General features: G+C 44.4%; 1 protein-coding gene across 1 annotated transcript; it reads left to right on the top strand.

Moving 5' to 3' along the window:
- Positions 1-519: 519 nt before the first annotated feature.
- Positions 520-15,170, top strand: DHX8 (DEAH-box helicase 8). Its single transcript, XM_064400146.1, has 23 exons — positions 520-679; positions 1,034-1,119; positions 1,707-1,779; positions 2,116-2,201; positions 2,786-2,895; positions 2,989-3,306; positions 3,583-3,727; positions 4,184-4,387; positions 4,689-4,776; positions 5,164-5,261; positions 5,753-5,900; positions 6,207-6,388; positions 6,794-6,988; positions 7,184-7,369; positions 7,836-8,046; positions 8,358-8,539; positions 9,222-9,362; positions 9,626-9,781; positions 10,591-10,728; positions 11,199-11,327; positions 12,137-12,333; positions 12,470-12,649; positions 13,228-15,170. The coding sequence occupies exons 1-23, from the start codon at positions 568-570 to the stop codon at positions 13,445-13,447; spliced, it is 3,585 nt and encodes a 1,194-aa protein (XP_064256216.1). The 5' UTR covers positions 520-567; the 3' UTR covers positions 13,448-15,170.
- Positions 15,171-16,304: the final 1,134 nt, after the last annotated feature.

Below are 16,304 nucleotides of genomic sequence, written 5' to 3'. Positions count from 1 at the left end.
TGATCACCTTGTTAAATTCCTTGAGAGAGATATGAGGCTTCCCTTATCTTCAAGAAGCCTTTGCTGGCTCTCAACAGCAGCACAGAAATATCTTTCCTACAGGGCGGGGTAGCCCTGCTGCTGCCGCGGGCTCTGGGCCAGCAGGGGCGGTGGGCACGGCAGCCCGGCTGTGCCCTCCCTGCCCTGCCCGTTCCTCGCCACTGCCGGAGCACAGCGCCTCAGCTCCGGGTGCCGGGGCTCCGACGGGCCGAGCAGGGCGGGCCTGAGGGCCGGGAACAGAAGCGGGGCTCCGGTGCCGCCGCAAGGCCCGGGCTGGCTCCCCGCGCAACACCGGCGGTACCGCAGCTCCTCCGCCTTAGCCGCCTTTCCGCTTTGGTTACGGAAAACCGGAAACCTTCACCCGGCGGCACCGATTCGCCCAGCCTTGCACCCGTCAAGGCTCCGTGCGCAGCCGTCCGCTGGCGCTGCCCGCCCCCGGCAGGGCTCGGTCCCTCCCCGCTGTCCCGGGCCCGCCCCGCTCCCCTCACGGCGCCGTTTCCGCCGCGCCCCGGACGCGGCCGCGCGGCCATGGCGGAGCTGGCGGCGGCCGAGGAGCTCGCCAAGCTCGAGTACCTGTCGCTGGTGTCCAAAGTGTGCACCGAGCTCGACAACCACCTGGGCATCAACGACAAGGACCTGGGTAAGCGGGGCGGGCGCGGCCTTCGGGCACCGCCGGGGCGCTCCGGGCGCGGCGGCCGCTGAGCATCGCCTTCCCGGACGGGGCAGCTTGCTGAGGGCCGTAGTAGCCCTTTTTGTGGGGCCGGATGTGTTTTGTGAAGGTGCTTTTCGACTTTTGGCGTTAAAAAAACCATTATTTTTCTTCAAAAAACAACTTGTGAGCCTGAGGGAAGGCTTCGGTCCGGGGAGGGCTGAGGGGAAGCTCCCCGGGCCTGCAGCAGCCCCCGGGGCCTGGCTGAGCTTCTGTCCCCTCGTGCTCTCCTTACGCTGCTTTTTACTTTCTTGTTTCGATTTACTTTGTGCTTTTTCCTCACAGCCGAGTTTGTGATAAGTCTTGCCGAGAAAAACACCACGTTTGACACATTTAAGGCGATTCTTCTGAAGAATGGGGCTGAGTTCACTGTAAGTGACACATGAACGTTGTTTATGTATTATTCTTGCACTGTATTTTATAGAGCTTTGTATTTTAAAAATAGAAAAGCTGTGAGGAGTTATTATTGGTTTTCTTTAATCGGAAAACTACATACTAATTAGCTTCTGACATTCTTGTCTCCCCTGCCTTCCCATCCTCATATTTTTAAAAATTTTTGGTCTTTGAAAAGCATCTTCCAGAGGACTCAAACTGCTTATTGTTCTGTTGAGCATATATAAAATATAGAAGAAACAACTTTTCATGAAGGCAAATGTTGTGATAAGTCTTCTTACGATGCTTATATGCTGTGTTTATCGATTGCTCAGGAATTACTCTAGTTGAATTAAATAGGTGATTAAAATGATTAGCAGAAAAGTCACTTAGATGAAATTATCATAATTACTTTTGGGTTCTTTTTAGGGCATACACAAAGCCCAGTGATATGATAGTTTCTAAAAATCAACCTGCATCTTCAGAATTGAGCATTTTTTTGTCCTGCGAGTAAACCCTCACTTGTGCATTTTAATGGTGAAAGTGTTGCTGTCATTTCCTGAAGTGTTTCATTGATTTTTTTCAGGATTCCCTCATCAGTAACCTGCTGCGTCTCATACAGACAATGCGGCCTCCACCAAAACCATCCACGAGCAAAGGTACGTGGGGCCAGTGCTCACTCTTGGGTGAGTTTCTGTTTTCTGCTTTAGTCTTCTAAGGCAAATCCTGTTACATCCTGCTGTTGTTACTCTGAATGTGCTGTTCAGAGTGTTCTGTCTTTCAAATACTCACTAATAATCAGAATTTTGTTTGAAGGGGGGGGTAACACAATATTCCTTGAGTTGAATCTCTGTAAAAGCTGTATCAGCCTTTGTATTCAGATGAAAATTAAATTTTATATTTAATTGTAGAAAAATCAAGAGTGAATTGTTGTAGCAGTTCTGAGTTTTGTATTTCATTATGCTTTTTTTTTTCTTTTTTAATCTCAAAATCAGAGGCAGTTGTCAAACCCAAATCAGAGAAAGAAAAGCTGAGGGAATTGTATCCAGCCCTTTGCAGGCCAGACAATCCCAACATCAGGGTAAGGTTTCAGATTTCCTTTGTTACTGTATGAATTTTTTTTTTCCCGTTAGTTTCAACTTTTTTTCTCTGTCTAAAGCACGGATAAATGTGAATTTTGAGAAAAGAAACGTGGAAGGGGTAGAAGGCTGGTGTTACTGCACATTGCTGCAAAGAATAACTGTTAGCAGTTGCCATGTTGATACTGTTTTGCAGAATATGTGGAAGATGAGACTCTTGTGACATGAAATTTGTAGCCTGGCCTTCCTTACATAACGTTCAAAGTAATGTTATGTTACAAACTAATTAAAAATGTTGTATATTCAGATGCTATGAGGGACTTGCATTTTGTATTTCTGTAATAATTTGGGGCATTGAGATGGAACTTTCTATTGTATAAAAGCAGAATTTTCACAATATTGTGGCCAGATAGGGAGAGTGCTTTATTACTTTTTTTCTTTATCACATATTGAGCCTGATTTTTTTTAGTCTTGCATTGTTTCTAAATAGATACATGTATGATGATAATTCTGTAGATTAATTCTTTGTGACAAGCTTTCTATCAGCCCTTTTGCAGAAAGGGGCAACAGTTTTCTGTCCTTGCAGAATATGCTGGATGAAGATGATGTGAAGGTGGCAGCTGATGCCCTGAAGGAGCTCGAGGCTCTGATGCCCAGTGCAGACAAACAGGGCAAGCAGAGGGGCAGCGACCATCGGTAGGTCCTGGTGTGTCTGGGGGGAAGGTCTTGGCTGCTCCCGTTGCCTGAGGTGGAAATCCACTGCAAAGATGAGATTTTGTTTTATTTTAGGGTGAAGAAGAGGAAGAGGAGCCGGAGCCGGAGCCGGAGCAGGGACAGGAAGCGAAGGCACAGATCTCGCTCCAGGTCCCGTTCCAGGACTTGGGACAGGAACAGGGGAAAATCCAGATACCGGTCGAGGAGCAGAAGTTGGAGTCCCAGTAAGGAGCGCAGGGATCGGGAGAAATACCTTGAGAAGAGCCATGAGAGGTGGAGAGACAAGCACATAGACCGACCACCAGCTGAGGAGCCTTCCATCGGGGACATCTACAACGGCAAAGTCACGAGCATAATGCAGTTTGGGTGCTTTGTGCAGCTGGAAGGACTAAGGTACCCTTTGATGTTTCCTATAGATCTGGTACTGTTTCATCTCAGTTCTCTTTTCTGCTGGTACCTTAAAGATGTGATGAAGCTACCAGCAGGTATTCTGGGCTTTGAAGGGCTGTTTCAGAAAATAGGTTTGACAGCAGAGAGTTAGAAAATTCTCATTATAAAAAATCAGTTTGTGGACATACACCATCTGTTGACAGCAACATATTTTAATATAGATTCTGAGTGATCTGAAGGGCTGTCAGAGTAATAATGTGCCCTCTGTTTCACTCCCAGGAAACGCTGGGAAGGCTTGGTCCACATCTCAGAGCTGCGGAGAGAAGGACGGGTTGCCAATGTTGCTGATGTTGTGAGCAAAGGACAAAGAGTGAAAGTCAAAGTGTTATCTTTTACTGGATCCAAAACCAGCCTGAGCATGAAGGTACAGAGGTGCTAAAATTCTTAAAATGATGCCTCTTCTAGCTATTTTTCACTCATCTTGATGGAAACTAATACATAACCATTCAGTTGGGAGTTAAAAACTGAGTTACCATTCTGTGTTTAAGTGGCCTATTATTTTTACACGTTCTCTCTAGTTTTGATGTAGTGTTCCTAACAATTTCTTGGCTTGACATGGTATCAAAGAGGAAAGGCAAACCTCAAGCTGTTGCTGTTTGTCTTCCTTTTTCAGTAGGAGAGAAGCTTTTAATTTTAAACTAAATCACTACTATTGCCAAGATAGAGAGTGTTCCATGCCTGAGGGTGTTCTTACCTGGCAGTACCAGCTGAAAAAACCAAAAATCCTACAAAACAGCATTTTCTGTGGATGGGCTGTTACTGGCAGAGTTAATAGATGAGAAGTGTAGAGCTGATTGATTAACCAATCCATCTGGTACAGGATGTTGATCAAGACACTGGGGAAGACCTGAACCCAAACCGTAGGAGGAACCTGGTTGGAGAGCCCAACGAGGAGAGCTCCATGAGGAACCCAGACAGACCCAGCCACCTGTCCCTGGTGAGCGCCCCCGAGGTGGAGGACGACAGCCTGGAGCGGAAACGCCTCACGCGCATTTCAGACCCGGAGAAGTGGGAGATCAAACAGGTCAGTGCCACACTCGGGAGTGGGGTACAGGTGATAAAGGTGCTAGGGAGTTTAATGAGCTAGAATACAGCTCCTGGATTAATTGATTGTGTAATTAACTCGGAATTGCTGGCTTCTGATCTCGAGCTGTTTGGAGTAACAGGACTGTTTGGTCAGAGGCTGGGTGAGCTGGGGAGAGGATACAGGATGCAGGACCATTCCTTTGTTCCTGTTTTGCAGGAATGGGGTTAGAACTGACTCATAGGCATGAGTGGTGTTTGTTCATGGGGACATACTCATGGTGTATTCATTCTGTTCCCAGATGATTGCAGCTAATGTGCTTTCCAAGGAAGAGTTTCCTGACTTTGATGAGGAGACTGGGATTCTTCCTAAAGTTGATGATGAAGAAGGTAGTATTTCCCAGCAGTCTTAATTGTTGTAAATTCATTGTCTTTCTGGATGTATTTTGATTCCAAAATATATTGATGATAGACGTAACTATAAAGCATCTTACAATTTGCTGTCATCTTGTGTATTTGGAACTAAGGTTCCTCTGGCTGTATTATTAGTGGCATTTGGATGTGCCCTGTCTGTGCATTTTTATTTGCAGTGTTTTCACTTTTAAAACTCCTAAGGAGTTTTAAGAATATCTTTAATGTTCTAAGGAGTTCTTCATTGTTATAAGGCATTTTAAGAATATCTTTAAGAATACACAGGAAGCATTATTTGAAGAGGCACTTTTATGTATCCAAAAGTTGTTTAATTTTTCTGTAACAAATGTCACTTGTGAATTTTAGATGAGGATCTTGAGATTGAGCTAGTTGAAGAAGAGCCACCATTTCTTCGAGGTCACACTAAACAGAGCATGGATATGAGTCCCATTAAAATAGTAAAGGTAAGAGATTTGCAGGACTAAAACCAGTGTTCTTGATTAAATTATACAAGTTTTTAGGAATTTAATAACCAGTTTCCCACCTGCACATTACTGAGTCCTGAAAAACATAACCACTGAACTTCCAAATAAAGCTGTTTCTAACTTAACTGGTGACTATGAAATGGAATAATGGAACTGAAATGCCATTTTACAAAGGTGTGTTAGAACAAAATTTCTCTGTTCTGCTTTTTCTTACCTTTTGAAAGTAGAAGGTAGTAAAGAATTACTTTTTATTGGTTGTGCCTATAATCCTTCTGACTGGGCAGTGTGAGGATGCTCCGTATTAGTTATCACTGTCAAAGTTCATGAGTCTAGTGTGATGGAAATATCCTGGAAATCTAATAAACAAAATTTAACATTTTTAAAGCATTTTTAGAAGATACTTCTAACGAAAAGATATATTGAAGGTGAAGGAATGGTAGTGCTTGAAGCCTTTTCTTCTTGCTCTCCAGAATCCAGATGGTTCCCTGTCCCAGGCTGCCATGATGCAAAGTGCTTTAGCTAAAGAGAGACGAGAACTTAAACAAGCCCAGAGAGAAGCAGAGATGGATTCCATCCCCATGGGCCTCAACACACACTGGGTGGATCCTCTCCCTGATGGTATGTCTGAGCACAGGTCAGCTGTGCCTTTTTTGTGCTGTTTGAGCAACCCAGGAGAGATGTCTTGATATTGTGTTTGTCTGCCACACTTTATAAGTGAGTCCAAGCAGAAATGCTTTTCCATTGAAATGGAAATAGGAATGTCGGGGGAAATGTACAGGTATTTCCTGTAATAGTGGGGGTATCCACTTGGAAACTTAAAAAACATTAAAAAACACAGAATAGATCCTGCACTTGGAGCAGGATCATCAGGGTCTGTGCTGTGTGAATCTGGATGTGTAAATGATGAAATTGTTTCTTTTCTAGTGGATGGAAGACAAATAGCAGCAAACATGAGAGGTATTGGGATGATGCCAAATGATATCCCAGAGTGGAAGAAACATGCATTTGGTGGCAACAAAGCTTCTTATGGGAAGAAGACCCAGCTTTCCATCATTGAGCAGAGAGAGAGTCTCCCAATCTTCAGACTGAAGGAGCAGCTGATACAGGTAAGACTCATGAAAAGGTGTTCTGGTTTAAGCAAGCAGTAATTTAAAATAAATACTTTTGGTTTAGCTTTTTGACAGGTGAACAGCCAGCTGATCATTTTAAATGCAGAACTTCAGTTCACAATATGTATTTTAAAGTATTATATATATCTATATATTTAATGAAGTTCCAGATATTTATTGATGTAAGTCAAAATTGATTCTAAGATCGTGTAAGTAAGTCAGCTGAGCAGTTAAACAGGTTGCTGACTTGATCAGTAGGAATACTTACATGATTTTTGGTCAATTGAAGCAAAAACAAAGAGCTGTTTAATCTAGTCCCAGGTAGCCCATGCTAATTTTGTTTGGTTTGTTTTGATTTTTAAAAAAAAAATTAACAAGTGTATGTTTTTTCACCTTTTCTAGGCTGTGCATGACAACCAGATTCTGATTGTTATTGGAGAGACAGGATCTGGGAAAACAACCCAGATTACCCAGTACCTGGCTGAGGCAGGATATACCTCAAGAGGGAAGATTGGATGTACTCAGCCTCGCAGAGTGGCTGCAATGTCTGTTGCCAAGAGGGTGTCAGAGGAATTTGGTTGCTGCTTGGGACAAGAGGTGAATTTCCATGTTGAAGAACATGCCAAAATAAGCATGAAAAGTAGGAAAAATCAGTGTTGGAGCTAGTTGTCTTTTGTGTCCATTTGTCTATTGCCTTGTATGCCACAAAGTGAGTTTGTGGAATAATCAAACTGGGAGTTAATGAGGCTGATCATTGTGTAACTTCTGTTTCTGTGCAACTCTTCCCTCCAGGTTGGCTACACCATTCGGTTTGAAGACTGCACCAGCCCTGAGACTGTCATCAAATACATGACAGATGGGATGTTACTGAGAGAGTGCCTGATAGACCCAGATCTCACCCAGTATGCCATCATCATGCTGGATGAGGCCCATGAGAGAACCATACACACAGATGTGCTCTTTGGGCTCCTGAAGAAGGTAATGGAGCACTGGATTTTTACTGCTTTCAGTGTGGTTAGGAGAGCACAGGCAAAGGTGAAGTCACATGAGTTAGATTCATACGTGTGCTTCAAATGCTCTTAAGAGTTTATAGTTTGAATCTTGGTGAAATGGGCCTCTGTGTGAAGGCAGAGCAAGCAAAATGCAGCAGGAACAATGAGAATTTGCCATCTGGATGTTCATAATGGTGGATGAACAGGGGAGAGTTCTTGCTTTGCTCATCCTGCTCACCAAAAGCTTTCTGGTGATAATGTTGCTGAGGGAGGCTTCAAATGGGACCTCAGTGGTCAATTTTCTGGAATTCTGGGTGCTGGGATGAGCTGCCCCTCTACTCAGATATTAAAACACCTTTTATTACTGGTTGTATTTGTCTGATTTCAGTCAAGTGCCATATTTAAATAGTTCCAAAGGCAATAAATAACTTGAGAACTTTGTCCTCCTGCAGACAGTGCAGAAACGGCAGGACATGAAGCTGATAGTGACATCAGCAACTCTGGATGCTGTGAAATTCTCTCAGTATTTCTATGAGGCACCAATCTTCACAATTCCTGGCAGAACATACCCAGTAGAAATTCTGTACACAAAAGAGCCAGAGACAGATTATTTGGATGCTAGTCTGATTACAGTAATGCAGATCCATTTAACAGAGCCACCAGGTGAGTAGAGAATGGTTTTGGGTTATTGGTGATTTAAAGACCTCTGAGCAAGGTCTTTGTATAAGTCATGGATCATGTTAGTAATGTGAGCAAAATGCTGTCAGAACTGTTCTTTCTTGTTTGCAAATACAGTAAGTAAAATGCTGAAAAAGTTGGGTGAAAGACTGAAGTCTGTTGCCTTTGGCTAAGAGTTGCTAGCAGAAGTTGGGGATCGTCATCAATGGAAAACATGAGGAATGAAAATATGGTAATGCAGGAGTTGTAATGAACAGAATTGATTCTGTGGATGTTTTAATTTACTTCCTGTGTAGGTGACATTTTGGTCTTTCTAACTGGCCAGGAAGAGATTGACACTGCCTGTGAAATCCTCTATGAGAGGATGAAATCTCTAGGACCTGATGTTCCAGAGCTGATTATCCTACCAGTATATTCAGCTTTGCCCAGTGAAATGCAGACCAGGATCTTTGACCCAGCCCCACCAGGGAGCAGAAAGGTAATTTCATCTATGTGCCCTTTCATCTTCTGCTGATACATTTTATTAGTGGGGTGTATTACAGTGCTGAAAGGATACAGTTTTTGGGGGAAAGATGTTTTACAGCTTAGAGCATATTTTTGGTTGTATACATCTCAAGTTATCTAAACCTTTGAACGCATGTAAAAACATCTGGTGTGGCAAGCCTCTGTGTGGAATGTTCTTGGTGTGTTATTTAATGCTGTCTTTAAAGGATACTAACGTCAGTTAATCTAAAAATCTAAAATCTACATGCAGTTCCTCTTGGGTGGAGGTAAATTTCCTGCCAAGCAGCTAGTGAATATCTAGAGATACATTCTCAGGAAGATTTTTCTCTGAATACAGGCTGTGTCTGAGTGATAGGTAAAAAAATCTCCCTGAAGTCAGTGCAGTCTGCTTCCAAGCTTTCTCTTGCTTTGAATTGTGAATTTTATCACACTCTTTCCCCCTTTTGCCCAAACTTTAAACAAAAGTAGATACTTAAAACCTGTCCATCTCTGTAGATAACATCTTCTGTTCTCTGTGAACACATTTCTCCTTTCAACATTAAGTGACAGTGGTTGCATTTATAACAAGCCCCTCATGTCAGTGGATGAGGTTGAGTGGTGGGGTTGGCTTGGCAGCCTGACACAGAACTGGTGCTGACTCAAACTGTGATTTGCAGGTTGTCATTGCCACCAACATTGCAGAGACATCTTTGACCATTGATGGAATATATTATGTGGTTGATCCTGGCTTTGTGAAGCAGAAAGTTTATAACTCCAAGACTGGAATTGACCAGCTCGTGGTGACACCAATTTCCCAGGTAGGTTTTCTGTGTTTGACTCTCCCCCATGAGTGTGGTTTGTCTTGCCAGTGTGGCATCCAAGCATGAGTGGGCAAAATGAGTCTGTGATAAACCCACATTTCTGATAGCTCCTTGAGGCTATGCCTACAGAACACATACTTCCCTGTGTTTTATTGAAAGCCTTTCTATCAATACAAGTAAAATTGTGAACAACCATTTTATTTTACTTGTTTTCACCTGGTTTTTTGGACCTGTTCACTGAGGTGCCTTGTTCTCTTCAGGCTCAAGCCAAGCAGCGTGCAGGCAGGGCTGGCAGAACAGGCCCAGGAAAATGCTACAGGTTGTACACAGAACGTGCATACAGAGATGAGATGCTGACCACCAACGTGCCTGAAATCCAGAGAACCAATCTGGCCAGTACAGTGCTCTCCCTGAAGGTGGGTATTTCACCAGCTTGTAGCAAGCCAGCCTGCTAAGTGTTTGAACAAATGAGTCTTTGCCTTTGAGTCTCAGGAAGCAATGCTGTAATTTCAGATCCTTCTAGTGAACAGAGGTAGTTTGGAAGGGAGACTTCAACAAAAGCAATTCTCAGGCACTGGGCTTGCTCCTGTGTTTTTCTGTTGAGGGCTGTTCTGTTGGATATCCAGCTAAATGATGAGTTTCAGCTGCACAGAACAATTAGTTACAGGAGGTAGGAGAAACAGAAATCTCAAGCAGTAGTATTTCCTATGTAGGGTACATTTACATTGTTAACAGATGAGATAAATTGTTTTAGAGTGGGTTTAGAGCTACAAACCTGGGCATGTCTAAGTGTGTACCATCCCTCTGGAAGTCTGTGACCAGGATTAACCCAGTCACAGCTGGGAAAGCTGCTGCCATTCCCCTTTCTGGGAGCACACTTAGTCCTGTGGAGCTGTCAGGCCACAGTGCATTACAAGACACAAGTCCCAAAAGCAGCATTTAGCTTATGTTTCTCCTCAACTGAATCATCTTGCTTGAGGGCTGTGTGGAGCAGTACCAAAAGAACAGACCAGAGAGCTGAGTAGGGCAGGAATGCCATGGGCCAGTGCTCATTATTTGAAGTGCAGCTGTGTATTCATGGCTGCACCTGCAGTCAGGATCAGGACATGAGGCTAGGCTTGCCTAAAACTTTGTAGTGCCTCACTGTTTGGTGTTATAGCTCTGGCTGGGGTTTGTTGCCTTCCTTCTGAGTGTTTTAACTTGCCTTTTCTCCAATCCCTCCCAGGCTATGGGCATCAATGATTTGCTGTCCTTTGACTTCATGGATGCTCCCCCCATGGAAACTCTCATTACTGCCATGGAGCAGCTCTACACCCTGGGAGCTCTGGATGATGAGGGGCTGCTCACTCGACTTGGACGCAGGGTAGGCAGAACAAAATACCTCTTACACTGCCTGGATGGCCAACATTCAGGGGATGACATGAGAGCAGTCATGGCAGGCCTTGCTTAGCATTGTTGGTTTTCTTTTGCTGTCATTCTCTTGTGGTTTTTTGGTAGCTTTTAATTTATCAGAGTTCTGCTGCATCTTCTGCTTTTTAAGGTACCTTCTGCTTTTTAAAAGTACCTTCTGCTTCTTAAAAGTACCTTCTGCTTTTAAAGGAGCAACTAATGTTTCTCCTTTACATTTATTAATGTCTTAAAAACTTCCTGTAAGTATTGGGATAGTCTTGTGATAATGAATACAGACAAATAATTTGCTTTGTGTTGAGCGAAGTTGTTCTGGGTCAAGCCCACCTCTTTGCAAAGTAAATATGTGAGAAAAGGCATTGCTTTCTCTTGCTCTGAGAAGACTGAAGATTTTTCACAGAATGCCTTGGAACATGTTTCTTGCAGATGGCAGAATTCCCCCTGGAGCCTATGCTGTGTAAGATGTTGATCATGTCAGTGCATCTGGGATGCAGCGAGGAGATGCTGACAATTGTCTCCATGCTGTCTGTGCAGAATGTGTTCTACAGGCCAAAGGTGAGGAGCTGAGCCAGAGGCAGCAGTGTTGCAGTCTGGGTGGGTTTGGTATGAATGCTTCAGGGTTAAGGGTGAGCATATTTCCAAAAAGAAACTTGTAATTTGGTCAGAACATTTGCCTGTGCAAATGTTCCTTTTCACTTAAGGGTCTGTAGCTGTGCTGTTGGTAGTTCCTTTGCAGATGGGAAGGCAGAAGTGAAAAGTCTTAAAATTGCTTTTGCATTTCCCAACAAACACATAAAGCCTAAACCAAGTCGGTCCCAGCTCTGGAGTTCAGACTGCCTTTGCATTTTCAGATACACAGAAAGTATTTCTTCATGGCACTTCTATCCTGTGCTGCTTCCTTTTAAGTCAGTAGGTAACAGGCTCTGCTGTGGTGGGATCAGGTTTGTCTTGGATCCACTACTTCTTCAGGGTAGTTAACTTCAGTTTTGATCTATGTAACTGCAGTATTTGATTGATGTTTTATGTGCAGATAGGAGAGGTGTGTGGATCACCAGGCTCAAACCTCCTGCTTCAGCACATTTCTTGATGAATAACTGAAGTAATTTGTAGAGCAGTAAGAAAACCAGTTAGTGCAGTGTGGGCATATGCTTCCTGCAGTATAAGTGGGCCATTTACTTTGTTTTCTTTCAAAAACAGGGACTGAAATTGAAAAAACATTCTGTGTTGTCTTAATCCTGTATCATCTGTTCCATGATAGGTTTAAAATGTCATGATATGAATGACAAGGAGCCTGTGTAATTCATATTGTCCAGGGATTTTCTCTGTGATGTAAATATCTGATTGATGTGTGTTTCATGTGTTAGGATAAACAAGCACTTGCTGATCAAAAGAAAGCCAAGTTCCATCAAACAGAAGGTGACCACCTCACGCTGCTGGCCGTGTACAATTCTTGGAAGAACAATAAGTTTTCAAATCCCTGGTGCTATGAAAATTTCATCCAGGCCCGGTCCTTACGCCGGGCTCAGGACATTCGCAAGCAGATGTTGGGCATCATGGACAGGTGAGCACAAGGAGGACAAGTACTGACTCTGTGTCTTGGTTTTCATTGTAATAGCTAAAGAAAATTTGCTAAACTCATCTTGGTAGCTGCATCCAAATCTGGAGAGCTCTAATCTTTTCTGTCTCTTGTCTGGCAGGCATAAGCTGGATGTGGTGTCCTGTGGGAAGGCCACAGTTCGGGTCCAGAAGGCCATTTGCAGTGGCTTCTTCAGAAATGCAGCCAAGAAGGATCCCCAGGAAGGGTACAGGACACTCATTGACCAGCAGGTTGTCTACATCCACCCATCCAGTGCTCTCTTCAACAGGCAGCCTGAATGGTAAGGAATGCAACAGCATGGGATTTCTTGTTTCTCTTCAGACTATAACAGGGAAAGTCATGGTGTGTGCTGTTTGTGGAGGTCTGGGCAGAGGCTGCTGCATTGAATGAGAAAAGTTTCAAGTCTACTTTTGTCTCTTTCTGCTGCTGATCTTAGTGCCTGTGCAGAGATGAGACTGACTTTTGGAGCCAAGGCCAGGCCTGATGTTGTAACCAGGCTTCTTTATTGTGGAAGGGGGTTTAAAACCCTGGGTGTTGAAGAGGGAGAGAGCATTGTTTGAAATGGGATGAAGGAATTGTGTGCTGAAGAGTAGCTGTGAAGTAGGAGGGGGAAAATAAATAATTTCAGATTATTTATCAGCTGTAATTTCAGATCCTCCTAGTGAACAGAGGTAGTTTGGAAGGGAGACTTCAACAAAAGCAGTTCTCAAGCAGTGGGCTTGCTCAGTCCCTTATCCAGAGTGAGCTCTTCTGGATGGTTCTTCTGGAGCTTAAAAGGAGCAAGCTTAGCTCTTTCAGTCTTTGCCTTGTTGCTTCTTGTTGGAAAAAAACCTGATTTCCAGAATTTCCTTTTCCCAGGGTGGTGTATCACGAGCTGGTGCTGACCACCAAGGAGTACATGCGGGAGGTGACAACCATCGATCCTCGCTGGCTGGTGGAGTTTGCCCCAGCTTTCTTCAAGGTCTCTGACCCAACCAAGCTGAGCAAGCAGAAGAAGCAGCAGAGGCTGGAGCCCCTCTACAACCGCTACGAGGAGCCCAACGCCTGGAGGATCTCCCGCGCCTTCCGCCGGCGCTGAGCTCGGCGCCCTCCTGCAGCTGCTGCTTCCGTGTCTGTGGGACTGGCACTGCTGCACTGCTGCCAGTGTCCTGGGAGACATTGCCATGCAGCTCACCTGAGCAATGCCAGCTGTGGCACAACAGGAGCTCGAGGGGCAGCCCAGGTGTGCTGCAGCTGCACAGGGCACTGCGGCCTCTCACGAGTGGGTCCTGGAGCACTTTAGTGATTCCCCTTTTGAGAGAGAAAATCTGAGACTCAGGAGTCTGGTACTGAGCTGAACAACACAAAAAAATGGTGATTTACAACTGGTTGTTCACCAGCCTGACTGGGTTCTGAGTGACCAGACAAAGAGAGGCTGGAAGAGTTTGTGTTTTTACCCTGCTAAAAGGGATTTATTTCTCCTTAACATTCTTGGTCAGTGACTGCTTTTTGGGAGCAGCCTGTTCTCTATTTCACCAAGTTTATGCATTTTCCCATGCAATGTAACTACTTGTATTTTATTTAAGCCATCTCTGGTGAGATATTTAGTATCTCTGGCTTTGGGATAAGGCAGGAAAAATTCTTGAAACCCAGCTAGAATATATTTAGACAATGGCACAGGTCAGGCTGCAAGACTTACCCTTCATCCCCATCAGGGTTTATCAGCCAGTAATCCCTTCTGCAGTTCCATCTGGAAATGTAAATGGTTACAAATGTTTAGATCTTTTATACAATGTGCCATGTGCTTTATTTTCACTTAAAATGTTTAGTGACATCACAGCTGTTGGGTTTTTGTAATAGAATGAGCTCTTACAGCTAAAATGTCTGTAAAAAATGTGTAAGTTTCTTGTTGTAAAAAGAACTTGACTGCGCAGTGTGTGCTGTGTCATGCCCAAACTATCTGTAAAATATTTTTTTTTATTGCTAACAGATGAAATTTATTTGACTCCATAGCTGCAGAAACCTTACTTTTTTTTTCAAAAGCTGGGACATGTGCTAAAATTATTTTTGAAATGAAGAGAAGTAGCTTGACTGGTTGTTTTACACAGTGAATTGGAAGAATGTTTCACATTGAAAAGTAGCTATGTTGGAAATACCTCTCTGTACAAAGGTGAGCAGGGATGTTGTTAAATGTACTGAGCTTTCCCTCATGTTTTTTCATCATAAAATTAAAGGGAATTACAAAATTTGTAATTTTGGACTCGGAGAGTCAAAGCATAAAGGACAGGAATGGAATGCCTCCAAAACATGCTTAAAGCTAATTTAGGGAAATGGAAACAGGTGCCATAAAGCCGAGCTCAGCAAGAACTGAGGTGCCTCAAACTCAGCTTGTACTCTCCTGGGGCACCTTCCTCTCCTGCTTTGCTTTCTCACCTGATACTTCCACGGTTCCCTAGGGGCCAGGAGAGTGGTGTTAAGCTGCTGAGCAGAGCTGGCATGCACAGTGATGTGTTTGTGCAGCTGCTCTTGCTGAAGGCAGGCACAGCACAGCCCTCAGGGGTTTACAGCTCCACCAGAAATGGTGTGGCTGTGCTGGGCACCCCTGAGGCCACAAATCCTGCATCCAGCTCTGGGCCCTTCAGTACAAAAAGGATGCTGAGGTGCTGAAGGTGTCCAGAGATGGCCAGTGGACCTGGACAGGGTGTTATCCAATCCTACCTGAATTAAGATGCAAACCAGACCCCATGCTGAAGCCAACAGTATGGATTTTATTTAACTGCAAGTATAAGGTAGAGAGAGAGAAATAAACAGGAAAAGGAGAAGTGTGGAGTGAGAGAATGAGAGTGACAGATTAGAAAGCTGTTCACCCTGTGGATCCTGTGGTGTCCCAGTGATTCTCTTCTGGTCTCCTTGGTGGTGGGGGTTCCATGGAGCAGAGTTCAGGGGTTATTAATAAACATGCAGGTATAGATTGGAATGCCACACACCTTCCTGCTGGGGGCAGTTCTGCAGTGTCTTTACAACAGACTGGTTCTGGTGCAACATTGTCCATCCTGTGCAGTCTTCAGAAGTGAGTCTGGGGCACTTTGGGGGTCTCTGAGGTCTTGTGATCCCTTCCAAGACTGCCTGTCATGTGAATGTGACCTGTGGTGTGTTTTACACCAGAGCCAGTTTGTGTAAGGGAGGGCTCTGCAGGGTCTGCTTCTTACCTGGCTTGTAGCCAGGGGATGAGTGTTCAGCCCTCTGTACCTCATGTTTGGAAATCACATCCAAAAACTCCTGGGGTTAACAATGTGCAAACCTGGCCACAGCAGATGAGTCTGGGCTGTGCACCCCTGCTGAACCCAGCCAGAGCTGATCAGCACAGCTGCTGGGTTGGGCTTTCTTTGTGGATACAATTTCCCCTAGCCTTGTTAACTTCTCCTTAGATCTGAGATAACTGGCCAATAGTGCCACCTTTATCTTATCTCAAATTCCTGCCAGGAGTCCTGTTATGGGGAGTGGGGTGGGCTTTGGTGCAGTTACTTTGCAGTTTTCTGCAACGGGCAAAACCCTTGGGTGATTTTAACGAAGTTTGAGCCATTAACTGTTTTAATCTCTCTCAGAAGGGTCTGGAGCACAGGTCTGATGCAGCTGAGGGGCTCAGGAGGGACCTTCTGACTCTACAGCTCCCTGACAAGAGGTTAGAGCCAGGTGGGTGAATTCACCTGCTGATTCAGGTGGGTGTTGGCCTCTTCTCCCAGACAACCAGAGATAGGCCAAAAGGAAATGGCCTCAAGTTGTGCCAGAGGAGGTCTTGAGTGGATATTAGGAAAAATTCTTCATTGAAAGGGTTGCCAGGCATTGGCACAGGCAGCCCAGGGCAGTGCTGGGGTCACCACCCTGGAGGGGATTTAAAAGGCAGGTAGCTGTGGTGCTTAGGAACAAGAACAAGTTCTTCCTTAATCTCTGACTTA

This window comes from Passer domesticus, chromosome 27 (genome assembly GCF_036417665.1).
Source record: "Passer domesticus isolate bPasDom1 chromosome 27, bPasDom1.hap1, whole genome shotgun sequence".
Taxonomy (NCBI): domain Eukaryota; kingdom Metazoa; phylum Chordata; class Aves; order Passeriformes; family Passeridae; genus Passer; species Passer domesticus.
This window is presented reverse-complemented; position numbering and strand designations above follow the sequence as displayed.

Excerpts from the sequence above, each read along its gene's own strand:
- DHX8 (XM_064400146.1), top strand. The coding sequence starts at position 568 with ATGGCGGAGCTGGCGGCGGCCGAGGAGCTCGCCAAGCTCGAGTACCTG. Across the intron at positions 8,047-8,357 it reads CCATTTAACAGAGCCACCAG|GTGACATTTTGGTCTTTCTA; the intron begins GTGAGTAGAGAA and ends CTTCCTGTGTAG. Across the intron at positions 11,328-12,136 it reads ATGTGTTCTACAGGCCAAAG|GATAAACAAGCACTTGCTGA; the intron begins GTGAGGAGCTGA and ends TTCATGTGTTAG.